This window comes from Pelophylax lessonae (genome assembly GCF_965119305.1).
Source record: "Pelophylax lessonae genome assembly, chromosome: 7".
In the NCBI taxonomy this organism is placed as follows: domain Eukaryota; kingdom Metazoa; phylum Chordata; class Amphibia; order Anura; family Ranidae; genus Pelophylax; species Pelophylax lessonae.
Window position 1 is genome coordinate 167,852,611 of NC_138774.1, and position 24,927 is coordinate 167,877,537.

At 43.3% G+C, this 24,927-nt stretch overlaps 1 protein-coding gene across 2 annotated transcripts in view; it reads right to left on the reverse strand.

Moving 5' to 3' along the window:
• TMEM255A (transmembrane protein 255A) overlaps window positions 1-24,927 on the reverse strand; it is a 121,964-nt gene that overhangs the window by 21,799 nt on the left and 75,238 nt on the right. For both annotated transcript variants that reach the window (XM_082264640.1, XM_082264639.1), the window contains 2 exons: window positions 21,248-21,325; window positions 21,072-21,160 (listed from right to left, as the gene is read on the reverse strand). In XM_082264640.1, the coding sequence (XP_082120766.1) occupies window positions 21,072-21,160; window positions 21,248-21,325 (167 nt within the window). The remainder of the gene's footprint in view (window positions 1-21,071; window positions 21,161-21,247; window positions 21,326-24,927) is intronic.

The window sequence follows — 24,927 nt, forward strand, 5'->3', positions numbered from 1 at the left end:
ATCTGCAGATCAAAATGGCTACCTTTGATATGCATATGACTTTTCAATCCCTATTTATCCCTTAGTTTACCCTAATCAGCCTTAAGAGATAAAACAATTGCTCCCGCATGTGTTGTACCTGTTTTTCTGCAGTATTCTCTTTTCTACATTTATTTCAATTGTACAATTTTTAAGCTTGTCTGAGCTGTCAGAAAAAAAGGGGGCGGAGAGCTGAAGTTACTCTGCAGATGAGGAGCAGTTGATTGTAGAGAAGGGACAACCCCCCCCCCCCTCACCTTTTTTCTCATGGTGTCAGGAAAACTTGTCAGAAGTGATTCATGCTGATAGCAGAGGAACGGAGTAGCAGACAGAAATGACACGTAGTGCTCTTAATTGAGACAAGTACACACTATAGAGGGATACGCTTTGTTCATATTTCTGAGGTTTACAACCACTTTAACTATTATTTTTCTTGTGACTTTTTTATTATTTTAGATTTTTTTATTCATTTAATTTTTATTTCATTTGCAAACTGCTTTGTAATGCTTTGTCTGCAACCAAATTCCTGTCTCTTCCTCTTCTTACAAAACACACAGGCAGCAGTGGGAGCCATTGGCTCCTGCTGCGGTCAGTGAAACCCAGTGAGGAGGGACTGGGGGGCAAGGAAAACCTGTGTTGTGTGTGTCTATAAACACACAAAGCCCGGTTTGGGAGTGTGCCAACACATGTACTCCCATAGCACACAGCGCTCTACCAGGGCACACAAAAGAGAGGGGGAGCAGAAAGCATCGACAGAGGACTCCAAAAGAGGAGGTATGAGATGGCTCTGTGCAATATCATTGCATAGAGTAGGTAGGGACAACATATAACATATTTTTTATTTTAGAAAAAATAAACAGCCTTTAGGGAAAATATATAAAGAATTAAATATACTTTTTATGTAAAGTAGCACAGTTTTTCTTTTTTAAAGTAACAAAATCAAAGTAGAAAAAAAAGTGAATTTTTTCAGTTTTGCAACTTTTTATTTGTCTATCAATTGCATAAAAAACTAAAATCATACCACCAAAAGAAAGCCTTGTTTTTTCCTCCAATTATTTTGTTATCTTGACTAATGATTTAAAGACCTGAATACAGGCCTATAGCAGCAATATATAAATTGCTCTGGTTCAAGGGGTGGGGGTGGTGTATAAGTGTGAGAACTGAAGAGTTTAAAGCGATATTAAACCTAGAATCGAAAATATAATATATTGCAAACTTAAATGTGGTGGTTGCATTTGCTTTCTTTTTTTAGGTTTTTGTTCTTTTTATTTTCACCTGATGATCCAGCCAGGTAACACACTTCCACTCTTATGGCTCGTACACACGATCTGACAGATCGTCCATTTTTTTTGTATGTTATATCGAAAATGGAGGGGTTACTAAATGGAGAATGGAGGTGGTACAAAAATTATTGTACAACAGAATAAAAAATCAGAAGTGATGTAATGTGTGGTAGTATATTTGTATTGTATTCTATTTTCGGACGACAACTGTACTGACTAAAAGAAAATCGTACCATCTGGTATCGTACGAGAAAAACTTTTGTGCTTTGCGGTTCAGATAATTTCAGATGAACTGTCATGATCAACTCTTGAAAGCTGTGTATTAATGATGCGATTATCGTACAATCGCTTCGTAAGCAGTATTTTTCATCCACTTTTCGAATCGCCTTTTGGGGTGGATTTATAGCAGCATAGTTAAATTAGGGAGAGGGTAGCGTTAGATGTACTAGCAGATTTAGAATTAAGTAACAAAAATAAATCTAACTTTATAAGCAGTTACAGAAATTGTGTTTTATTTTTTAGTTTGAGATAAAGCTTTTTACAGAAAATAAATAAAAGCTGATCATGTAAGCACCACTATCCGCTTTAAATGGTTTGTCACAGACCACTAACTGCAATTTTTGCTGGACAGCTTGGTCTGCTAAAGAAAGTTGAAAAATAACAGACTTGCTGGCTGAATGACTAGGTGAAAATAAGGGGGGGGGGGGGGGGCTATTGCAGCTACCACATCTAAGAACCGGTAAGCTGCAATATAATACATTTTGGTTTTTGGGTTTTGAGTGAAATAGCCATTAAAGTATTGCTGTTATGTTGAGATGTTTTGCACTGCTATGCCATTCAGGTTAGCATACTACATGCAGCCACCATCCTGTGGTAGGCAAAGCCCACTCCCGCAATGCTCACTAGATGAATTGCACATACATACAACGTTTCTGTAGCCACCATATTGTGGAGAGCAGTCATAGGCACATATGTGTAGTATGTGTGACCATCATAGGCCTCATGCACAATGGGCGTTTAGCTGCACCAGGAGGACACAGGAGCACTGTCCAGCCCTGCTGCCAGCAGCCGGAAGGTATGAAGGTAAAAAACCTTCAGTTTGAAGCTCCCCCTAATACTTACCTGAGCCCAAGCTTGATCTATGAGAGCAGCAGCACCCCGGGATCTCCTCCTCCTCACTAAGACACAGCAGTGGGAGCCATTGGCTGTGGCGTGGCTGTGCGGGGCTCTGCCCACACAGTCAGAACGTTCAATCACAGCTATCTTGTATGAACTACAAGTTCCATCTGCCATGGAGCTTGTAGTTCTCAATGAACTGTGAGAGCACTGATGAGTGCTCTCGTTGCTCATTATTCTTCCCGGACTTCAGTAACTGTCTGCCCATATGGGAGGTATGGGCTGACAGCTATACTTAGAGTCTGCAGGAGCCTGACATTGCACCTGCGATCTGCTGGTTATGGGTGCAATGCTCTGCAGGCTCCCAGAAAAAGATAATAAACGCATATTTCTTACCTGCAAAATATGAGCATTTATTATTTTTCTTTAACCACTTAAGCCCCGGAGGATTTGGCTGCTAAAAGACCAGGGGGTTTTTTGCGATTTTTTACTGCGTGAATTAACGGACAATTACGCGGTCGTGCGACGTTGTACCTAAACTAATTTGACATCCTTTTTTTCCCCCACAAACAGAGCTTTCTTTTGGTGGTATTTGATCACCTGTGCGATTTTTTGATCATGCGCTGTAAACAAAAAAAGAGAATCAATTTTGCAAAAATAACAATATTTTTCACATTTTTTTATATGAAATTCCCCCCAAAAAAAATGTAAAAATCAAAATTTTTTAACATTTTCGGCCAATTTGTTTTATGCTACATATGTTTGGTAAAAAAAAAAAAATCGCAAAAAGCGTATTTTGATTGGTTTGCGCAAAAGTTATCGCGTTTACTAACAAAGGGAAAGATTTTTGTCATTTTTGGTGGGTTTTTTTTAACGCGTAATGGCGGCGATCTGCGATTTTTTTTCGGTACTGCGACATTGCGGCGGACAGATCGGACCCTTGACTGACATTTTTGACACTTTTGGGGTTACCAGTGACATTACTGCAGTAATCAGTGCTATACATATGCACTGTTACTGCAAAAATGACACTGGCAGGGAAGGGGTTAACTTTATTGGAGAGGGAGGGGTTAAGTGTGTCCTAGGGGCGTGATTCTAACTGTATAGGGACATTCCTATTGGTGTAAAAACAAAGATCAACGGTCCTACATAGTAGAACCGTCTGATCTTCATTTTTACACCAGGGAGAATGACGGGCGGCTTGTTTACATAAGCCGCTCCGCCTTTCTCCCTTCACCGGAGCGATCGTAGTGTGAACGGCGGACATCGAGTTCGCCGGTCACACGCACTGACTTGTCTGTGAACAAGCCGCGGCGGGCGCGCGCCTCGGCGGGCGCGCGCCCGCCTGCAATTGGCTCTCAAGTCAGTGACAGGTGAGTGACGTATCCATACGTCACTCTGCCTGGCCGGGGCTGACCGCCGCAGTATATAGTCGTGCGGCGGTCGGCAACCGGTTAAGGTGAGCTTATCCTTTGTACTTACAGTAAGAAGTGTGGGGAATAGTAAGTGAGGAGAACCTGTCTAACAGAGTCACAGATAGCAGTACAAAACCAACAGGGGTTCTAATCCTTGCTCTCTATACAAAGAGAGATACAAAAAAAAAAAAAAGAAAGTTGTTTGCCAGAATAACTCTTTAATTCCGTCAAGAATATATGTGAGAGGAGCACCAGAAATCCAGTCCAAGGTATAGGAAATCCTCCTCCATACTGCAAACGGTAACACTATGGTCTGAAAAGTGTGTCTGGAACACTTAAAGAGGCAGACAGAAGAAAATTAAGTTAACATAAAAAATAAATACATTTCCCCTCCTTTACTGGTGATGTGGCTCTTCTTCCCAGGGACTGAAAGCACATTATTATTAGGTTCATGACACTCACAGCCCTTTCCATCTCACACTAATGACATCCCCAATCCCCTTAGGCCGATTACAGCTGCAAATCCTTCACCTGATGACACCTGGGAAGCCCTTTACACACATTAGACTGGCGATACCCCCAGGCTTTCCTGGACCAGTGGTAGAGTGGAGTGCAAAAGCTGCACTTATCCTTTAAACACAATTATATTTTAGCCTTCGGCATGGCATTTGTTTTCTAAATTTGGTAAATAGTAGTGCAGCAGTTTTTATAGTGAACTTCTTTTATTGTATTTGTGAACAACACATTCCACCTAAAACTGGTGTCTCATTTTTATTTTTTTTAGTTGAATCACCCACCAGCTTGGTTCTATTTATTAGAGGCTTAATCTCCTCGGGGAGATCCCTACTCATCTTCTGCATCTGTTTTGTCAACATTCACGGCTGGATTTTGTCATTCATTTTACTTTACTTGAAAAGGAGGACTGATAATCATGTGCTTGACTTTCTGATGGCTTTGGCAAAGGGTCAGGAGCTAGGCTCGGGAGATCTTACTGCTAGTCCTCAAAGAAATATTGGAAGCCACAGGTGGGTTCAACCTACCCGTGTCTGCACACATCTGAAATTAGTTTTAGGAAATACAGAAATCTTTAAAACACCAATATTATTGTATTAGGAATGAGGTTTGGGTTGCCACACAGTGGATTGTCAGTGAATCCATGGGGATCCAGGTCTGCGGTATTGGCAAATTTGAGGTGGAACTCACTGGGGTGAGTTTAAAAGGACCCATTATGCCCTGTCTAACATTTTAGCTGTGCTCAGCAGGGTGAGAATGGGGGCTTTGTTATGTGCTACCCCCCTCACTATAAAAGGGTTCCCAGAAACCATCTCTTAGTGTGTGTTCAGGGAACAAAGGAAAAAGAGCCCCACAGGGATTTTTTAGGCATAGGCCAACCAGATGGAAGTAATGGAGAAAGTAAGGGAGTATATAAAAGCAACAATTTTTATTCAAAAATATAACATGAATAAAATGGTGAAACATATCAACAAACTGTAGTATAAAAAAACAAACATAGTAGAGACACAATACCATACATCTCAGTACATGATATGCTCATAGTCTGGAACATATGGTTGGTCTCATGCAATGAGAGGCCAAGCCAGGTCATCGTTCACAAAGATGTCCCGAATAATTTCTTCTTCACGGGAAGATCAGAGCACAATCTATTTTTCTGTATATTTAATAGTAACATATTAGTATTGTACAAGAGTAAATACATAGTCATAAAGCACATATATATATATATATATATATATATACACATATACACGCACACAATTTTTTTTCTTTGCTTTCAGGATACCTTTTTCCTTGTGGCAATCCTCGTGAGCAGTCTCTCTTTTTCACGCCAATGTTACCATAGGAAAACATCCCTTTCTCTTTCGTTCATCGACGGACACAGCGCTCCATAAATCATAACTACTGGTTTATATTGACTTCTCCAGGAGTAGGACTAGGCAGAACAAAAAACACCTGGCTACGCCCATGGGCCATCCTCAGCTTGGTATATAACCCCCCTCTCTGCTCTAGGTAATCAGTTTTAATCTGTCTAGTCAGGGGTAAGGACCTAGGCTCCAGGCTGGGATCTCTGGTCCTAGCAATTTTTTTCTCTTCCTTACTTTTTTTTTTTTTTCTCTCTTTTCTCTTGGGAGATCTACAGTCAACTGCCGGGCTGGGCAATCTAGATCCAGTGGTCTGCCCAGCCTGCCAGGCAGCTACGTGCTAGGTCGGCCGTGACATAGCCTCATAGGCACGGAGGCTGGCCCACGAGTTAAACGTCTCGCAGGGTCATATACTACCATGCTTGGGTCTGAGTTGCAGCGGCCCCATGGCCGACAACTTCCCTACTTCAGTGGCGAGGATTCTGTCTGGAGCGTTAACCGCATCATGGAAGGTTAAGTACAATCCCCCCTCTCCCCTTTTGGCGTTTTTTTTTTGGGGTGGACACGGGTAACCTCACAGGACGGCCTGCAGGTTCCCTCCTCCCATCCTTATAAATCCCTCAGTGAACTGGGCTTCCCCCACTCCCTTTCGCCCCTGTCTGGACCTGAAGTCTGGTGGAGGTCTAGGGGCAGAGGATGCAGCAGAGACCCCTGGGGTTTCCCCCTGCTATTCCCACTCTGTAAGGGTTCTGGGATAGTGTGTCCTGCCCTGGTAGTCTGGAGGGGTCCCAGAGTAGGAGACCCCTAGGTGCATGCCCCACTGTTTGCAGTGTGGGTATAGTGCAGGGGGGGTCCCAGGGCAGAGACTGGTGCAGAGTGTGCAGCAGAGTCTCCCCTAACATGTGTCCTACCTTCAGGAGGGGGTCCCCTTGCAGAGGGTGTAGCGTTGCAGAGGGCACAGGGAAGAATCTGGCAGCATGCTGTAGCTGATGGTGGCCATTTTCCCTTAGTCTGGCTGGTCTCCATTTGGTGGCCATGTTTGCGTAGCCCGATGATGTCACGGGCCATTTTCCCTTATTATGGCTGGTCTCCAGCTGGTGGCCATGTTTGTGTAGCCTGATGAGGTCACGGGGTTCATTTTCCTTGAGTCCAGGAGACACTGGAGATGACCTAAGCCTCATGGGGATGCCGAAGCTCCTCCTCTTCCTCCTTAGTTTTCTCTTCCTGTGCCCGGGACATATAAACAGGAATGGCATCCATGGTGATGCTGGGTCTGAATTATCGGCGCTCCTCCGATCGGTAGGGTAAGTCCTTGGGGGTCCCTGTTATCTCTCTGCTGATAGCTACCCTGAGTCTTGGAGGGGATCCTTTAGTGGTGCCAAAAGGTCATTTTTGTACTGCAAGGTCTTCCTTTCCTTATGGAGCCTCAGGGTCACATCTTCCCCACTGACCCCCTCAAGGAGGTGGCAGGTCCCTCGGAACCCCAGCTTCCAATGGTTGCACTGACGGTGGTCCTGCAGTCCTTAATGTCCCGGGTGGAAGTGGCATACGGGCAAAGGCCCAGGAGGAAGCGTTCCCTGCTTTTCCCTGCTCAATCTGTCTCATCTGATTATGAACCTGATGCCGCCGTGGACGCGGCCCCTCCAGGGGGGGTAGATGCACTTATCACTGCAGTGCGTGAGACTTTAAAAATGGAGGATGCGGCTGAAGTAACCATGGACGTCAGTCTTTGCCTCAGCCCTAGTATCTCAGACCCTAACTGAACGGGCCAAGCTTTTGCGCCAGGGCCTGGGGGGTGAGCAGGTGCTTATGTTGATTAAGCGGACCAGTTGGTCCATGGCCTGCAGTTTATTTGTGATGCAGCTTTGGATACAGCTCCTGTGCTGTCCAAACTTTCTGTTTTAGCGGTGGTGATTAGGCGCATACTACGGCTTAAGAATTGGTCCGCAGACTAAGGCTGGCCATACACCATACAATTTTCTTATTCAATTTCCATTAGATTTACCTTCAATTATGTAGTGCAAAGGCCTGCCTGATTGCATACAAATTGAAAGTGTTCAGGTTTGAACTTATATTATATGGTTTTGGTAAATCTAAAGGAAAGTTGAACAAGAAAATTGTATAGTGTATGGCCAGCCTAAGCCTCTAAGAAAGCTCTCATTGATCTGCCCTTTCAAGGTGATTGCCTGTTTGTGGCTACCCTTTATAACATCATTGAGGGTATCATCGGGGGGGGGGGGGGGATGAGTACCTTCCTGCCATAGTCTAGGAAAGGGAAGTGCTCCTTCTTTCTCAGCACATAGAAAATTATTGTGCGCTTCGGCGCTTTCCCGGGAGGTTCCAAGCATCCTTGGTCTGGTAAGTCTAGAGCTAACTTCTCTGGACCTGCAAACAAGACCCCTTCAACATGAAGGTCTGCCCTCACCCATTATTGGGGTGGGACATCTTCGCTGATTCCTGCCTCGTGGACCTCCTACATGAGCGTCAAGGTTATCCACCAAATTATTCTTTTGGGGGTACCCAGAAAGAGGGACAAAGCTTGTCCTTTTCAGGTTTTTTTAGGTCATGGGTCTCCTTGTGCAGATTTCATTCCTGCAAAGGTTCAGGTTATGTCTGAACTTCCTAAGGTTACCCCTATCCCTGTCCAAGGAATTGATTTACCTAGGTCTGATTCTAATTCTGACCAGGGTGGTCCTTCCTCTGGACAAACTTCCGGAACCACAGGCCATGATTCACCAGCTGCTGTCATACAGATAGTTCTTTTTACCATTTTGCATACAGGTTCTGGTGGTTTGCATACAGAGTCTGGTGGTATTCACCTTCAAGACAGTTCTGTTTGAACAGTCCTACATGCAGCTCCTTTAGCAGGTTCGGCTCCACAGGAGGATATCGAAGTTCGTGGCGACATTACAGTTTCCTCTGGCAGACGCCGCAGGTGTCCAATGGCAACGGTAAGGCCAGAATCATCCTCGGCTCAGGCTTCTTCCACAATTCCTGAGAGGAATCAAGGGTGGGGATCTTCCAATAAGTCTGGTGGCTATAAACATCCCTTGAGGGCTTCCTCTCAGAGAAGACCAGTTGTCCCAAGGGCTGATCTACCATCCTGTTTCCAGTTTCTGTATTTAATGGCTTAGCTATTGAAAGCCAGCTACTGAGGGATAGAGGTCTATCTGGATCAGTGATCCCTACCATGGTGAAGGCGAGAAAGTCATCTTCCAGCAAGATATACCATCGTACGTAGAAAGCGTACATTTCTTGGTGTGAGTTGATTGGCGCTCATCCTCAATCCTTTTCTGTGGCTCAGATCTTAACCTTTCTTCAAAGGGGTGTTGATCAGAAGTTGGCTTTGAGTATCATCAAGGGCCAGGTGTCTGCCCTGGCAATCTTCTTTCAGCAACCCATAGCCATACACTCTTTAGTTCGTACCTTCATTCAGGGGATTCAACATGTGGCTCCACCTGTACAGTCTCTTTTGCCGCCATGGGATTTAAATTTAGTACTTTCGGTTCTCCAGAAACCTCCATTTGAGAATATTCGGGAGATTTCCTTGCCTATGTTATCCCAGAAGGTGACATTCTCAGTGGGTATTACCTTGGCCCGCAGGGTATCGGAATTGGCGGCATTATCCTGTCGCAGTCCCTATTTAGTGGTTCATAGTGATAAAGTAGTTTTTTGTCCCTGTCCACCATTCCTGCCCAAAGTTGTCTCTGACTTCCATTTAAATAAGGACATTGTGTTGCCTTCCTTGTGTCCCAAGCCGGCTCATCGCAAGGAATTTGCTTTGCATACCTTGGATCTGGTTCGTGCCATTCGGGTGTATCTGGCAGCTACTGAGTCCTTTCGAAGGTCAGACTCACTTTTTGTGGTTACGGACGGACCAAGAAAAGGGCTGGCCGCTTCTTCGGCTACCATCTCTAGATGGATCAGACAGACGGTGTCCTATTCCAATAAAGGTCAGGTTCCACCTTTCCCTGTCACGGCGCATTCTACTCGGGTGCTGAGTGCTTCTTGGGCCTTCCGTCCTCAGGCATCAATTTTGCAAGCAAGCAAAGTGGCCACTTAGTCCTCGGGGAATAGCTTCACAAAATTCTATAAGGTAGATACTTTGGCATCTGCGGATGTTTCTTTTTGCCACAAAGGTTTGCAGGCTGCTGTTTAACCCCTTCCGTACCGCGTCATGTCAAATGACGTCGGCACAAATCCTTTCTCGATCCGGGCGGACGTCATATGACGGCGCCCGGATCTCCTCGCTACTGCGCGCCCCCGGGTGCGCGCAGCGCGGCGATCGGGGGTGAGGCTCGTCCCTCGGACTGAGCCCAACCCCGATCAAGGTAAACAGCCAATGAAATTGGCTGTTTACCACGTGACCGGCTGTGTCCAATCACAGCCGGTCACAAATGTCATCAGAGAACACGGTAACTAGCTGTCACCGTGTTCTCCTCCTCACACACTGATCCTGTGTGAGGAGGAGAGTGTGGTAACAGCTAGTTACCAACTACAGTGCACCCTAAACACACTGATTGCCCCCCCCCAATAAAGAGCACCTGTCACTAGCCCATCAAAGTACCCGAGTACCTGTCACCAGCCCATCAGGTACTCTGATGACAGGTACTCAGGTACTCTGATGGGCTGATGACAGGTACTCGGGTACTCTGATGACAGGTACTCGGGTACTCTGATGACAGGTACTCGGGTACTCTGATGACAGGTACTCGGGTACTCTGATGACAGGTACTCTGATGGGCTGGTGACAGGTACTCGGGTACTCTGATGACAGGTACTCGGGTACTCTGATGACAGGTACTCGGGTACTCTGATGACAGGTACTCGGGTACTCTGATGACAGGTACTCGGGTACGCTGATGACAGGTACTCGGATACTCTGATGACGGGTACTCGGGTACTCTGATGACAGGTACTCGGGTACGCTGATGACGGGTACTCGGATACTCTGATGACGGGTACTCGGGTACTCTGATGACGGGTACTCGGGTACTCTGATGACAGGTACTCGGGTACTCTGATGACAGGTACTCGGATACTCTGATGACAGGTACTCTGGTACTTTGAGTACCCGTCATCGGAGTACCCGAGTACCTTCCACCTGCTCATCAGAGTACCTGACACCTGAAGTACCCGAGTACTTGCCACCTGCTCATCATTACCCATCACTACTCATCAGTACTCATCAGTACCCATCAGTACCTATAACCTATTAGTATCAGTACTGATCATCCGTACCCATCATCAGTACAGTATCAGTATCACCTATCAGTATCAGTACTACTCATCAGTACCTATCACCTGCCTGTCACCTGCCCATAAGAGTACCCGAGTACCTGTCACCTGCCTATCGGAGTACTCGAGTACCTGCCACTTGCTCATCAGTACCAGAGTACCTGTCACCTGCCCAGCAAAGTACCCGAGTACCTGTCACCCTTCATACAGCCACCATGTCCAAGTCCAAAAAGGTTTATATACGTCATCCGTTTAAACCTAAATACCGGTGTTATGGCAGCAGATAGCTGCCATAACCCTGGTATTTTTTTAAACGGTGGACGGTTGGCTTTCCGATAAGGGTGGTCCCAGCGGCGGATTCGCCGCGGGATCACCCTTCCGGGGTGGCGGAAGAGGTGCCCCCCCCCCCTCCCGCTGCATTCTGGTCCTTTTTCCCGTTTACCGGACCCGCCGGCAGCGGGGAAAACAATCCGGTCCCGGATCCTCACAGACAGGATGTCGAGTGAGGGCAAGCTTGCCCTCACTTGACTCTATGGTCTTGGAGGACCGGAGCTACGGCAAACGTCATTGCCTAGCAACCAGTTTAAAGGTCCCTTTTTTTTTTCATTTTATTTAATTTTTTTTTAATTTTTTTTTTTTTTATTTTTTCTATCTTTTAGTGTACTTGTGAGATCTGAGGACTTTTTGACCCCAGATCTCACAAAAAAGAGGTCCTGTCGTGCCTTTTTCTATTACAAGTAATGTTTACATTTCTTGTAATAGAAATAAAAATGATCAATTTTTTTTTTTTAAAAAAAACAGTGTAAAAATAAAAAATAATAAATAAAATAAATAGTAAAAAAAAAAAAAAAAAAAAAAATTAAAGCGCCCTGTCCCCGCGAGCTCGCGCGCAGAAGCGAACGCATACGGAAACCCCGCCCACATATGTAAACAGTGTTCAAACTACACATGTGAGGTATCGTCGCGATCGTTAGAGCAAGAGCAATAATTTGAGCCCTAGACCTCCTCTGTAACTCTAAGATAGCAACCTGTAGAAATTTTTAAAATGTCGCCTATGGGGATTTTTAAGTACCAAAGTTTGTCACCATTCTGTGAGCGTGCGCAATTTTGAAGCATGACATGTTGGGTATCTATTTACTCGGCGTAACATTATCTTTCACATTATGGAAAACAATTGGGCTAACTTTACTGTTTTCTTATTTTTTAATTAAAAAAAGTGATTTTTTTCCCAAAAAATTGCGTTTGGAAGACCGCTGCGCAAATACGGTGTGATAAAAAATATTGCAATAATCTCCATTTTATTCTCTAGGGTCTCTGCTAAAAAAAAATATATAATGTTTTTGGGTTCTAAGTAGTTTTCTAGCAAAAACAACTGATTTTAGCTTGTAAACACCAAATGTCAAAAATAGGCCTAGGCAAGTGGCTAGGATGCATGATGATGCTCCTTGGATGTTTAGGCCCCTCTATATGGCTAGGCTGTGAAAAAGTCTCACACATGTGGTATTGCCATACTCAGGAGGAGTGGCAGAATGTATTTTGGGGTGTCATTTTTGCTATGTACATGCTATGTGTTAGGAATATTCTATAAATTTACAACTTTGTGTAAAAAAAAAAGTTTTTATTTTTTTCCCACATTTTCCAAAAACTTGTGGAAAAAAATGACATGTTCAAAGGACCCATAATGCCTCATAGAATATACGTTGGAGTGTTTGCTTTCCAAAATGGGGTCATTTTGTGGACTTTTCCATTGTATTGGTGCTCTAGGGCCTTGAAAAGTGTGATAGGTAGGAAGAAAGTTTTATGTGTATTTATGCTCCTAAAACGCCTTATGGTGCTACTTGGACGTGGAGTCTCTTTTTGTGGCCAGGCTGTGTAAAAGTCTCACACATGTGGTATCACCATACTCAGAAGGAGTAGCAGAATGAATTTTGGGGTGTCATTTTTGCTGTGTACATGCTATGTGTTAGAAATAGCTTATAAATTGACAACGTTTTGGGAAAAAAAAAGAAAAAAAAATGTTTTCTTCATTTTCCCAAGAATTGTGGGAAAAAATTATAACTTCAAAAAACTCACCATGCCTCTTACTAAATACCTTGGACTGTCTACTTTACAAAAAAGGGTCATTTGGGGGGTATTTGTACTGTCCTGACATTTCAGGGCCTCAAGAAAGGAGATAGGCCATCAGTACATCTGGTGTGATCAATTTTCAGTAATTGGTACCATAGCTTCTAGGCTCAATAACTTTCACACAGACTAAATAATATACACTAATTTGGGTTAATTTTACCAGAGATATGTAGCAGTATAAATTTTGGCCCAAATGTAGGAAGAAAAATTAATTTTTTGCAAAATTTTATAATAGAAACTAAAAAAAAGTGTTTTTTTTGCAAAATTTTTGCTCTTTTTTTGCTTATATCACGGAAAAAAAAAACCCCAGTTGTGATCAAATACCACCAAAAGAAAGCTCTATTTGTGTGAAAAAAATGATAAAAATTTTGTTTGGTTACAGTGTAGCATGACTGAGCAATTGTCATTCAAAGTGTGAGAGTGCTGAAAGCTGAAAATTGGTCTGGGCAGGAAGGGGGTCTAACTGCTCTGTATGGAAGCGGTTAAGAAGGGCTGTTCCCTCTTGGGGGGGGGGGGGGGTTTCTTTAAACCTTTATTTTTCAGACTGGGTTCCTGTAACCCGGTTAAGGCTCCTGTGTCCTGGTTAAGGGCTCTTATGTTGAGCCTTGGATTATTTTCCCCATCTCTCATTTTCCTTTTGCCACTGCTTTTGGATGTCCCAGTAGTTATGATTTATGGTTGAATGAAAGAGAAAATGGGATTTCTCTGAGTTCATCGATGGACACAGCACCCACCCCTCTATTGAGTTCTGATACTTCTAATACTGCTTGCTACTAAACTGATTACCTAGAGCAGAGAATGGGGTTATATACCAAGCTGAGGACAGCTCATGGGCGTAGCCAGGTGTTTTTTTGTTCTGCCTAGTCATACTGCTGGAGGAGGCAATATAACCCAGTAGTTGTATGGTGTGAAAAATCGGCGCTAATTCAAATCATAAATACATGTGATACACTCTGTGACAATAACGATGTCCACCACTGTGGATAGTGCTCTATATGATAAAACCTGATGCAAAAATTTCGAAGTAAAATCAATCCTCAATGTAAAACTGTAAAAGCGAGCCTATACACAAAAGATCTTCAGTGGATGACTCTGAAAAGACTGTGCATAAATAAAGTCCTCAAAAAAATATATATATATAATGCAATCACAAAATCAATGCAATAGATGAAAAAGGGTGATGATCAATGTAATCGTTGATGACCCATATGTGATGAAAAAATTCCTGAAAATATTTCATAAAACAATTCATAAAAAAAGTTGTGTATAAAAATATAAGTGTCTGAGAAAATCCCACAGTGTCCAATATACAATCAAAGATGAATGAAATAAATCTTCAAAGGATCAACCAATCGTAAAATATAACATCAATAATCTGGATATCGATCCAATCTCCAACAAACAGGTGTGTAGTGGCCGCTTACCTCCCATACACACTATCTGCACATGTGTGTAATCCAAACAAGCCAATTGCTTTCCTTTGAACTGGGCTTCCGACCTCTCTCCTCTCTTGCAGGCATGTAATCACTGATGTTCACAGTACATCGATCTCCCAATCCAGTAACGATCTTCAGCTGCACAATATGCTCACTCCAAGCCGTTCCGCCTCATAGGATATAAAATGAGACGCTCATGGTGCAGTAACTTCAAAACCAGTTTAATTACAATAAAAGATACACTTACAATCAAATAGCAACAAACGAGCAAAAGCAATACACTGTAGAACCTCCGGCTACGGCCGTAAACACGGAGGTGACGTCACCCGGCTCTTCCCGACGCGCGTTGCGTCACTACCCACGTGACTTTTTCAAGGGATGCATCCCTTGAAAAAGTCACGTGGGTAGTGACGCAACGCGCGTCGGGAAGAGCTGGGTGACGTCACCTCCGTGTTTACGGCCGTAGCCGGAGGTTCTACAGTGTATTGCTTTTGCTCGTTTGTTGCTATTTGATTGTAAGTGTATCTTTTATTGTAATTAAACTGGTTTTGAAGTTACTGCACCATGAGCGTCTCATTTTATATCCTATGAGGCGGAACGGCTTGGAGTGAGCATATTGTGCAGCTGAAGATCGTTACTGGATTGGGAGATCGATGTACTGTGAACATCAGTGATTACATGCCTGCAAGAGAGGAGAGAGGTCGGAAGCCCAGTTCAAAGGAAAGCAATTGGCTTGTTTGGATTACACACATGTGCAGATAGTGTGTATGGGAGGTAAGCGGCCACTACACACCTGTTTGTTGGAGATTGGATCGATATCCAGATTATTGATGTTATATTTTACGATTGGTTGATCCTTTGAAGATTTATTTCATTCATCTTTGATTGTATATTGGACACTGTGGGATTTTCTCAGACACTTATATTTTTATACACAACTTTTTTTATGAATTGTTTTATGAAATATTTTCAGGAATTTTTTCATCACATATCGGTCATCAACGATTACATTGATCATCACCCTTTTTCATCTATTGCATTGATTTTGTGATTGCATTATATATATATATTTTTTTGAGGACTTTATTTATGCACAGTCTTTTCAGAGTCATCCACTGAAGATCTTTTGTGTATAGGCTCGCTTTTACAGTTTTACATTGAGGATTGATTTTACTTCAAAATTTTTGCATCAGGTTTTATCATATAGAGCACTATCCACAGTGGTGGACATCGTTATTGTCACAGAGTGTATCACATGTATTTATGATTTGAATTAGCGCCGATTTTTCACACCATACACGTACCAATTCACGGTGGGGACACCGATTTAGATTGGCAGCTTTTTCTAAATTTTTTTTTTTTTTTTTCTTTATTTATTTGATATTTTGGAATTGATTTACTCCTATCAAACCCCTCTGGGTAGCGCATTGATCCTCTTATTTATTTATATAACCCAGTAGTTATGATTTATGAAGAGCTGTGTCCATCGATGAACTCGGTAAAAAATTCAATTTTTTTGTGCCTTGTGTTTCACCTGTCAAGTAGCGCTTTGCGCACTTTAAATTTTTTGCTGCTTTTGCCTTCCTCGGGAAGGGCAGATCCAGGAGGTCTAGGTTACCATCTTTATTTATGTAGTGACACATTTACACACTGAGTGTCGCAGACTGTTTTTTAAGTCTTCTTATATATATATATATATATATATATATATATATACATATATTTATATATATATATATGGATGCTTTATGTCTATGTATTTACCCTTGTACAATACTAATACGTTACCATTACATTTATAGAAAAATAGATTGTGCTCTAACCTTCCCTTGAAGAAGAAATTATTCTAGATTTGTAAACATGTCGGGATGTCTTTGTGAACCATGACCTGGCTTGGCCTCTCACTGCATAAGACCAACCCTATGTTCCAGACTATGAGCATATCCTGTACTAAAATGTATGGTATTGTGTCTCCACTATGTTTGTGTTTTTATACTACAGTTTATTATGTTTTATTCATGTTATATTTTTGAATAAAAATTTCGATTTTATATACTCCTTACTTTCTCCTCTATTTCCATTTGGTTGGCTTATGCCTATAAAAATCCCTGTGGGGCTCTTTTTCCCTTGTTTTACTATTTTGGGATGCGGCAATGTGGCTCCAGTAGCCAACAACACCAAACTATTTGCATTATTCAGGAATAGATTAGGGAGAGTTTACAGTCTGTGTCAACCCACCTCTTGTTCATAGTTCAGAGCTTGGCAGTATTTGTTAAGACTACCCTGTTGTGTGTATCAGGAACAACTAATGTTGCTGTTTAGCTGCTGGGAACCATTTACAATATTTTTTTTTCTTTATTTCATAATTATTTTCTAGATTAAAAAATATATTTGGGTGGGGTTTAGTGTTTTAGGGTAATTCTCTGTGGGGAGGTATATTTGCCTTTATTTTCTGTTGATAGCACCTTTGTTTAGAAGGGGGCAAGCAGATTCTGCAAAACAAAACCATGATTGGGCTGCTTCCCCTAGAGGCAGGGCATGTTTGCCTTTTCTATCCCAGCATGCTCAGGAAGTAGCTGACAAAGCCTTCCTATTTTTTTTCCTCCCCAAGTGCATAGGAGCTGTCACCAAGTGCTGCCAATGTGTCTTCTTCCTCCTCTTATGCTAATCCCGCCATGGTCCTGCAAACTTACTATGAGGAGTTAGTAAAATTATTTAATCACACAATGTCTGACTTGCAGCAGGAGGATGATCTTGATCATTTCACCTTTTCCTACATTGAGGATGAAGAGAAGGCAAGGAGAATTCAGCTACAGAGCAATCAGGGGACATCGAGCAGGGAGCAGCAGGAGACATTGATGTTCTAGCAACTGGAGCTTAGTGCAAAATGAGCTCCAGCAAAGGGGAAGGGATAGATAATGAGGTGGGAAACCATCCACGAGTGCCACCAATTGGAAAGCAGGAAAGGTCTGAGGGGGGGACAGAACAGCATTATTGAAAATACGCCTACAGACAGCAGCAATCTGGGCATATGTATTGTATTCTTGGGTGGTGCCCCTATCCTTAATTGAATATTCGAAATGGAAGGATTGGGAAGACAAGGATTTCGGGCACACTATATCTATAAAATCTAATTTTTTTTTTAAGATTCAATTAAAATCGAAAATCCTACATACATTCATGTGTTGGATTAGAAGCAGGACCTATAGACGTGAACCGTATATGCATTATCTTATGGACCGTCTATAGGTCCTGCTTCTAATCCAACACATGAATGTATGTAGGATTTTCGATTTTAATTGAATCCTAAATAAAAAATTTGATTTTATAGATATAGTGTGCCCGAAATCCTTGTCTTCCCAATCCTTCCATTTCGGAGACAGAACAGCTGTGAGAGAACATTATGTCCAAGGGGCCGGGGCAGCTTGCAGAGGAATGGAGGGAGCAACTGTTCCCATCAATCTGGCAGCACTGCCCCACAGATACAGGCCACTGCTATCACCAGGGCTGGTCCATAGTGCAAGTATTTTTTAATGTATTTTCTGCCGACGTCACTGTTGCAATCTGCAGCATATGAGCCATGGTAAAAGTACCAGCCATTTTAGTACCACATGCATGAGGAAACACATCAATCTGTATTACAGAGCTCGATGGGAGCAGCACCTCAATGAGACAAGTTGGCAGCAAAAGGCCAGCGCTTCTTTTTGTTCTCTTCTATGCTGAGGAGGGTCAAGTGAAGCCTTGAACCTTTTCAGAATTTTCCTACACTCGCTACATCATCTCCAGCAGCATTCTTTCCAAGGCAGTTGTCCCGTCTGCAGCTGCTGGAACAAAAAAAAAAAAAAAAAAACTGTACCCAAATCCCCCTATGCCCAGTGTAATGACAGCTTGGCAGAACTGCTGGCTGTGCAGCTGCTAGATTCATGCTTCTGGAATCAGCCCCCTTCTGTGATTTTATGGTCTGTTTTATGTCACGGTGAAGGCCATCATTTTGCCTAGGAGGCTATCCCTACTCTTCACCAGCAAGTGGAACTAAAGCTCCACCTGAGTGTATCAATTTACTGGCGTTTTTTATGGCCTTTTTTTAAGCTTTTTTTTTGCAGCTTTTTTTTTTTTTTAAGTGTTTTAGAAGCAAATTACAAGCATTTTACAGCTTTAGGCATTTTTGTTTAGCCCATAGAAAGCACTAGGGGGAGGAAAGGGAGAGGAAATGTGGGATGGGGAGCTGCTATTTGAGTAGAACACGCTTGTAAAACACTTGAAAAACTGTGATTAGACACAGCGGAAGCCAGACCGCAGGAGGAGCGGGCTCAATCGCTGTCGGCTTCCCATGATCTTTGGGGAAACTGACTGAAGAGCCGCCTGCCTATGTAAACAAAGCAGGCGGCTCTTCTGTCAAACAGGCACACTGAGATCATGTGGCAACACAGATCTCTTTGTGCCTTTCACAGAGCCCCCCCCCCACAGTTAGCAAGAACTGGCATACATTTAACCCCTTGATCACCCCCAGTAATTAACCCCTTCTCTGTCAGTGTCATTTATACAGTAACAGTGCATATTATTTAGCACTGATTACTGTATTAATGTCACTGGTCCCCAAAAAGTGTCAAAAATGTCAGTTAGGGGTCTGATCGGTCCGCCGCAATGTCGCAGTCCAGCTAAAAATCGCTGATCGCTGCCATTACTAATAAAAACAAAAAAAAAAGTATCACAGCCAATGAGGAGAGAGAGGGGACGGGGCTAAGCCGCAGCTCTGTGTGTAAATAAACACACAGAGCCGCGGCACAGAACTGAGTCTGCTTGGGTACCCCCATTGCAAGCTGCTTGTTCTGGGGGCACTAGGCAGGAGGGAGGGGCCAGGATTGCCGGCAAGGGACCCAAGAAGAAGAGGATTTAGGCTGCTCTAGGCAAAAGTGCTGCACAGAGCAGGTAACTGTAATAAATGTTTGTTATTTTTTTTATATAAAAATAAAGCCTTTAGAGCGGGTTCACACTGCCGCGACCATAAGTCGCCCCATGTCGGAGCGACTTTTTATCGCGACTTCAGCGCGACCTGTGAATTATTTTTCGTGACTTATATGACAGACGACTTTGTATTTGGCCAATCAGAATATGAAGTGTTGTGACCTAATTCCCCTTTTCTGTTTTTTTTTTACTCATTTCCTCATTGCCCACCAGTGCCACGTATCAGTGTCCACCAGTGCCACTGCCCACCAGTGCCACATATGTGTCCACCAGTGCCACTGCCCACCAGTGCCACGTATGTGTCCACCAGTGCCACTGCCCACCAGTGCCACAAAGCAGTGTCCACCAGTGCCACATATCAGTGCCATGAATCAGTGTCCACCAGTGCCACGTATCAGTGCCCACCAGTGCCACGTATCAGTGCCACTTATCAGTGTCCACCAGTGCCACATATCAGTGCCACGAATCAGTGTCCATCAGTGCCACGAATCAGTGTCCACCAATGCCACGTATCAGTGTCCACCAGTGCCCCGTATCAGTGCCACGATTCAGTGCCACGAATCAGTGTCCACCAGTGCCACGTATAAGTGCCACGAATCAGTGTCCACCAGTGTCCACCAGTGCCACGTATCAGTGCCACATATCAGTGCCACGAATCAGTGTCCACCAGTGCCACGAATCAGTGTCCACCAGTGCCACTTATCTGTGTCCACCAGTGCCACTCACACAGACCAAGCAGAGATAATGGAATATATATATATATATATATATATATATATATATATATATATCATATAGGCATGGCTGCAATGTGGGGAATGCCTGGCTAATCTCTTTCTTCTTCCTTAAAAGTCTGATAACAAGTCGCTTCAAATAAGATAAGAATCCGACTTGGAGGCGACTCCGATTGAAGTCTATTGATACAAGTCGTCTCAAAGTAGTACAGGACCCTTTTCTGAAGTCGGAGCGACTTCAGTAGTGCCAATTAAGACGGCTCTCATTCATTTACATTGCATTTGTTATGACAAGCGACTTGGGGCGACTTGAGGGCACACAAGTCGCCTGACAAGTCGTGCTAGTGTGAATGGAGTGTTAATATCTCCCAAGCATGTAATATAAAGGATTGGCATTTTTTATTTCTCACCCTCAAATCTGCCTCCAAAGGACCTTCTCCCTGTTTCAGATTTACATTTTTTTTTTCTTTTGCTTTCTTAAGTGTCCTCCATGGCAGTGCCCATCTACCCATTCTTTTTTTTTTTTTTTTGTTACAACAGTTTTCCTTTTAGCCTCTAAAATTGTCAGAATTTTCCTGAACCCTTAGGCTGGCCATACATGTTCAATTTTCTTGTACAATTTTCTCTTAGATTTATTACAAACCACATAACATGAGGTCAAAGCTAAACAACACTTTCACTTGTATCCAATTAGGCAGGCCTTTGTACTACATAGTTGAAGGTAAATTTCAAGAAAATTGGACAGAAAATTGTATAATGCATGGCCAGCCTTAGTGACTTGAACCTGGGCAGAGTCACCCATCACTAATATTAATAGGTCAGCAAACATAAACAAAAAAAGCATGGCATAGTCATTTACCTCCCACAATTATACAGCTCGCAGCAATAACAGGTGTTGCTTTTTACTTTCAACGAACAAGATCCTCGAGTTGGCATCTGGCACATCACCTGAAAGAAAGAGGAAATCAAAAACTGTGATGATTAAACATTCCCACAGGTTGAAATCAGGAGTATAGATCATGTCATCTAACTTACCTCGGTAGTATCAGTGGAGCGATCCTCATCTGAAGAGGTAAAGTATCGACATTTTCCTGCATAGATTGGTCTTAGATCCTTTAGAAAATAAAATGAAAAATTTCCTTTTTTTTTTGCATTCAAGTATTTTATAACATATCTGGGGTTTTATTTATTTATTTTATTTTATTGTGTCACCAAATATTACATTGTTTTAAGCTATGGGTGAATTATTAGACCACAGGAATCAGCAATCATACAAAACAAATATTAAAATGAAATTCCAGCCACAACATCTCCAGCTTTAGCTGGACAGACAGCAGTTTTATCTAAATCTAAAACAGTGTTTTTATTTGTAACTGTGTTGCTGTTGAAGACTTAGGTCCCTTTCACACATAGGTCTGTTTGTCCGTTTTTTATCCATCCGTTGACGGATGAAAAATGGACATCAATGCATCTCTATGTAAAAACGGATGACAACGGATGATCATGCGTTAACATCCATTTTCATCCGCTTCTGTCAATGTCTGTTTTTTGGAACAGATGAATGTCCTATTTTTCATCCGTCAAAAAAACGGATCGGACGAAAAACAGATGTAAACGGTCTGTTTTTCATCCGTTTTTGCATTGGTAGTGGATGTAAAAAAAAATGGATGAAAAACTGATACATTTTGACGTGACTGAACTGATGAACTGAACAGACCATATGTGTGAAAGGGGCCTTATGCTGGTTTCACACATTAAGCCCCTTTCACAGGGGCGGTGTGCTCGGCGGAGCGCTCGGCGGTCTCTGTTTTTCTCGGCGGGGTTCGATTCGCCAATCCCAGCTGAGCAGGCGGATGACAGGTCCATCTCTGCTTACTTTACAGAGACAGACCTGTCAGATGCCCGCTCTCCTCTATGGGAGATTGGGTGATAACGGACCGCTTGTCCGTTTTAACCTGATCCTATCCGATCCAATCCTCCAGACGGATGGAAAATAGGGTTTCCATCCATCCAGATTTCACAGACAGGATCGGATAGCAGTGGGTGTCAGCGGAGATGTCTCCGCTGACATCCGCTGCTCCATAGGAAAGCCCGTATGAAAGGGACCATAATAGTGTTTTTGTGGCCCTCAAATGAATGGGCTGCCGTGCCTGCGTTTCCCACAGAAAAAGGTGCATGTGTCTTTTTTAAAACGCGCCCCACAGGGAAATCGCATGATCATTTTGCACCCGCAAATGCACGTCATTTTTCGATCAGTGTGACTCTGGCGTTACCCCCAGGTGACATTGATGGGTGCCTCCGCCTTATAGCTATTTAGGAAAGGTCACACAGCAGAGCAGACAGTCTGCGGGACCGTTCGTGATGAGCGGAGGTTTTTTTTTTCTCTCTCTCTCTCTCTTCATTTTTCAGGGTCCATCGGTGGTGGTAGCAGCGTGACTGATGATGGATATACATTGGGAGACATTGTTCTTTATTTTTTAATGGAGGAATTGTCACAAACTGGCTCCTGTCTTTATGCACTTTTACAATTTTTTGGTGAATGGGTAAAGGGTATTATGTACCCCATACTCCTTCACATGGGGGCTTTCAGATTCCAATAAGCCCCCAGCTCACAGACCCCCAACAACCACAGCCCAGAGTTGTGGGGAAGAGGCCCTTGTCCCCATCAACATGGGGACAAGGTGCTTTTGGGCGGGGGGGGGCAGAGCCCTCCCAGCCCCAAAGCATCCCCACAATGTTGAGGGCATGCAGCCTGGGGGGGGGGGGCATCCCCACAATTTTCTATTTCCTGAATTTGGTGGGGGGTTATCCTCGCCTTTTTTTTCCAGATTTTTTTTGCCAGCAATTCTTCTTTTTTTTTTACATTAAACTGTCAGCAGGGAAGCCCACTGACAGCTGATGACTCATCTTTTGTTAAGGATCCAGCAGCCAGCTTTCTGGCCCCATCCTTAGCAACCAGCTATATACAGTGTTTTTTTATGGGAAAACGCAAAATGTGTAAAAAACGCATTAATAACAAGGGTTTAAGAACACAAATGCACCACAAGACAAGCGGGGGAAAATGCATCAAGCACAGCCTGCATAGATGTGAACCTAGACTTAAAGCATAGTTCCAACCAAAAGTGGAACTTCCGCTTTAAATACCGCTGACCCCCTGACATGCCACATTTTGCATGTCATTTTTTTTGGGGGGGGGGGGGGGCGGGTACCAAGATTTGACAGGTACCCGCTCAGCGGAAGTTCTCTTCTCCCGCTCCTCCCCACTGCAATCTTCGGGGACACGTCACAGGTCCCAGAAGATTGCCCGGCCATTCACAATGCGCAGAGCGACTCACACATGTGCAGTGCGCACCCGGCTGTGAAGCCACAAGCTGTCACAGCCGGCTGCCCACACTGTAGATGCCGGCACCACCAAGAGGAGAGTGAGAGGATCGAGGCTTCGGGCAGCTGCATCGCTGGATCCTGGGACAGTTGAGTGTATGTTTTTCTAAAGCCCCGTACACACGTACCGATGGTCGGCATACAAATGTTCCTCTTTTCTCCCCGGGATGTCGGTGTCTGTTGAAAAGTGCAAAGACAGCACAAGGACAGCACAAGAATTTTGTCTGCAGACTTCAGCTGACTGCAGAAGTGATGTCATGTAATGGTTAACTTTCCCTGTGTTTTTAATTTTCTGAGCATGCCCAGTCTTGCAAATCTGCGGTCTGTCGGCCGAATTCTATACTGACAGGCGAACAATCGTCCGTTCTGGTGTCCGCAGACAAAAATTTTCATGTTTGCAAGAAAGACTTTTGTCCGCGGATTGTGCGCAGACATCTGTCGGAGGCACCATACTAACACGCGTACAATCGGCAGATCCTTCGTCCACCGACGTTTGTATGCCGACGATCGGTACGTGTGTACGGGCCTTAAAAGTCAGCAGCTACACTTTTTGTAGCTGCTGACTTTTAATAAACACAAAACGTATACTGAACCACACAAGCCCAGCTCGGCATACATTTACATACTGCGATGATGTAAATCCTTTGCAGATTCGGGGGAAGTGATGTCAATGTGGGCCACGTAATCATTTACCAGAAAAGTCTGAACCCCAAAGAAAGACAGGGAGAAGATGGAAGCACCCATGACCAGCGTTGGAGAAGATCAGTTGAGAGGCAATTTTACCATAATGTGCTAATATGCAGTGCTCACTAGCACAATATGGCTAACAGCTCCTGGGGGGAGAGGGGGGGGTGCTTTTTTTAAATTGCATAGTTTAATTCTGCTTTAAATGATTGCAGCAAGATGGTTGACATGATTTCCAAGCAACTTGCATGTGCTAATGAGATCAGCCGCGTTAATTTAAAGACAGGTTTACTAACCTAATTAGCTTTATTAACTCCTAGCATTTCCCTTTCACACATGGAAAAAGCAATGTGTTCAAATTGTGGAAGAAAACAAATGAACCAGTTGGCACACTGATGGTACATTTCACACCCCATTAATGTCTGAAGTTTCCTTTTTTAACCCTTTCATGACTATAGGATTTTTATATAGCCTTCTGACCAAAAAGATTCAGGTCAGAAGATTTTTTTTAAGTCTATTTATTGGGGGAAAGATGCACAAAGGAAAAAGTCCTTACAGGTTCATATAATCACCACCACCAAGGTACATATATACAAGGTACATATATTCTGGATCAGAAAGTTTTTTTTTACACTGTAACAATTAAATTA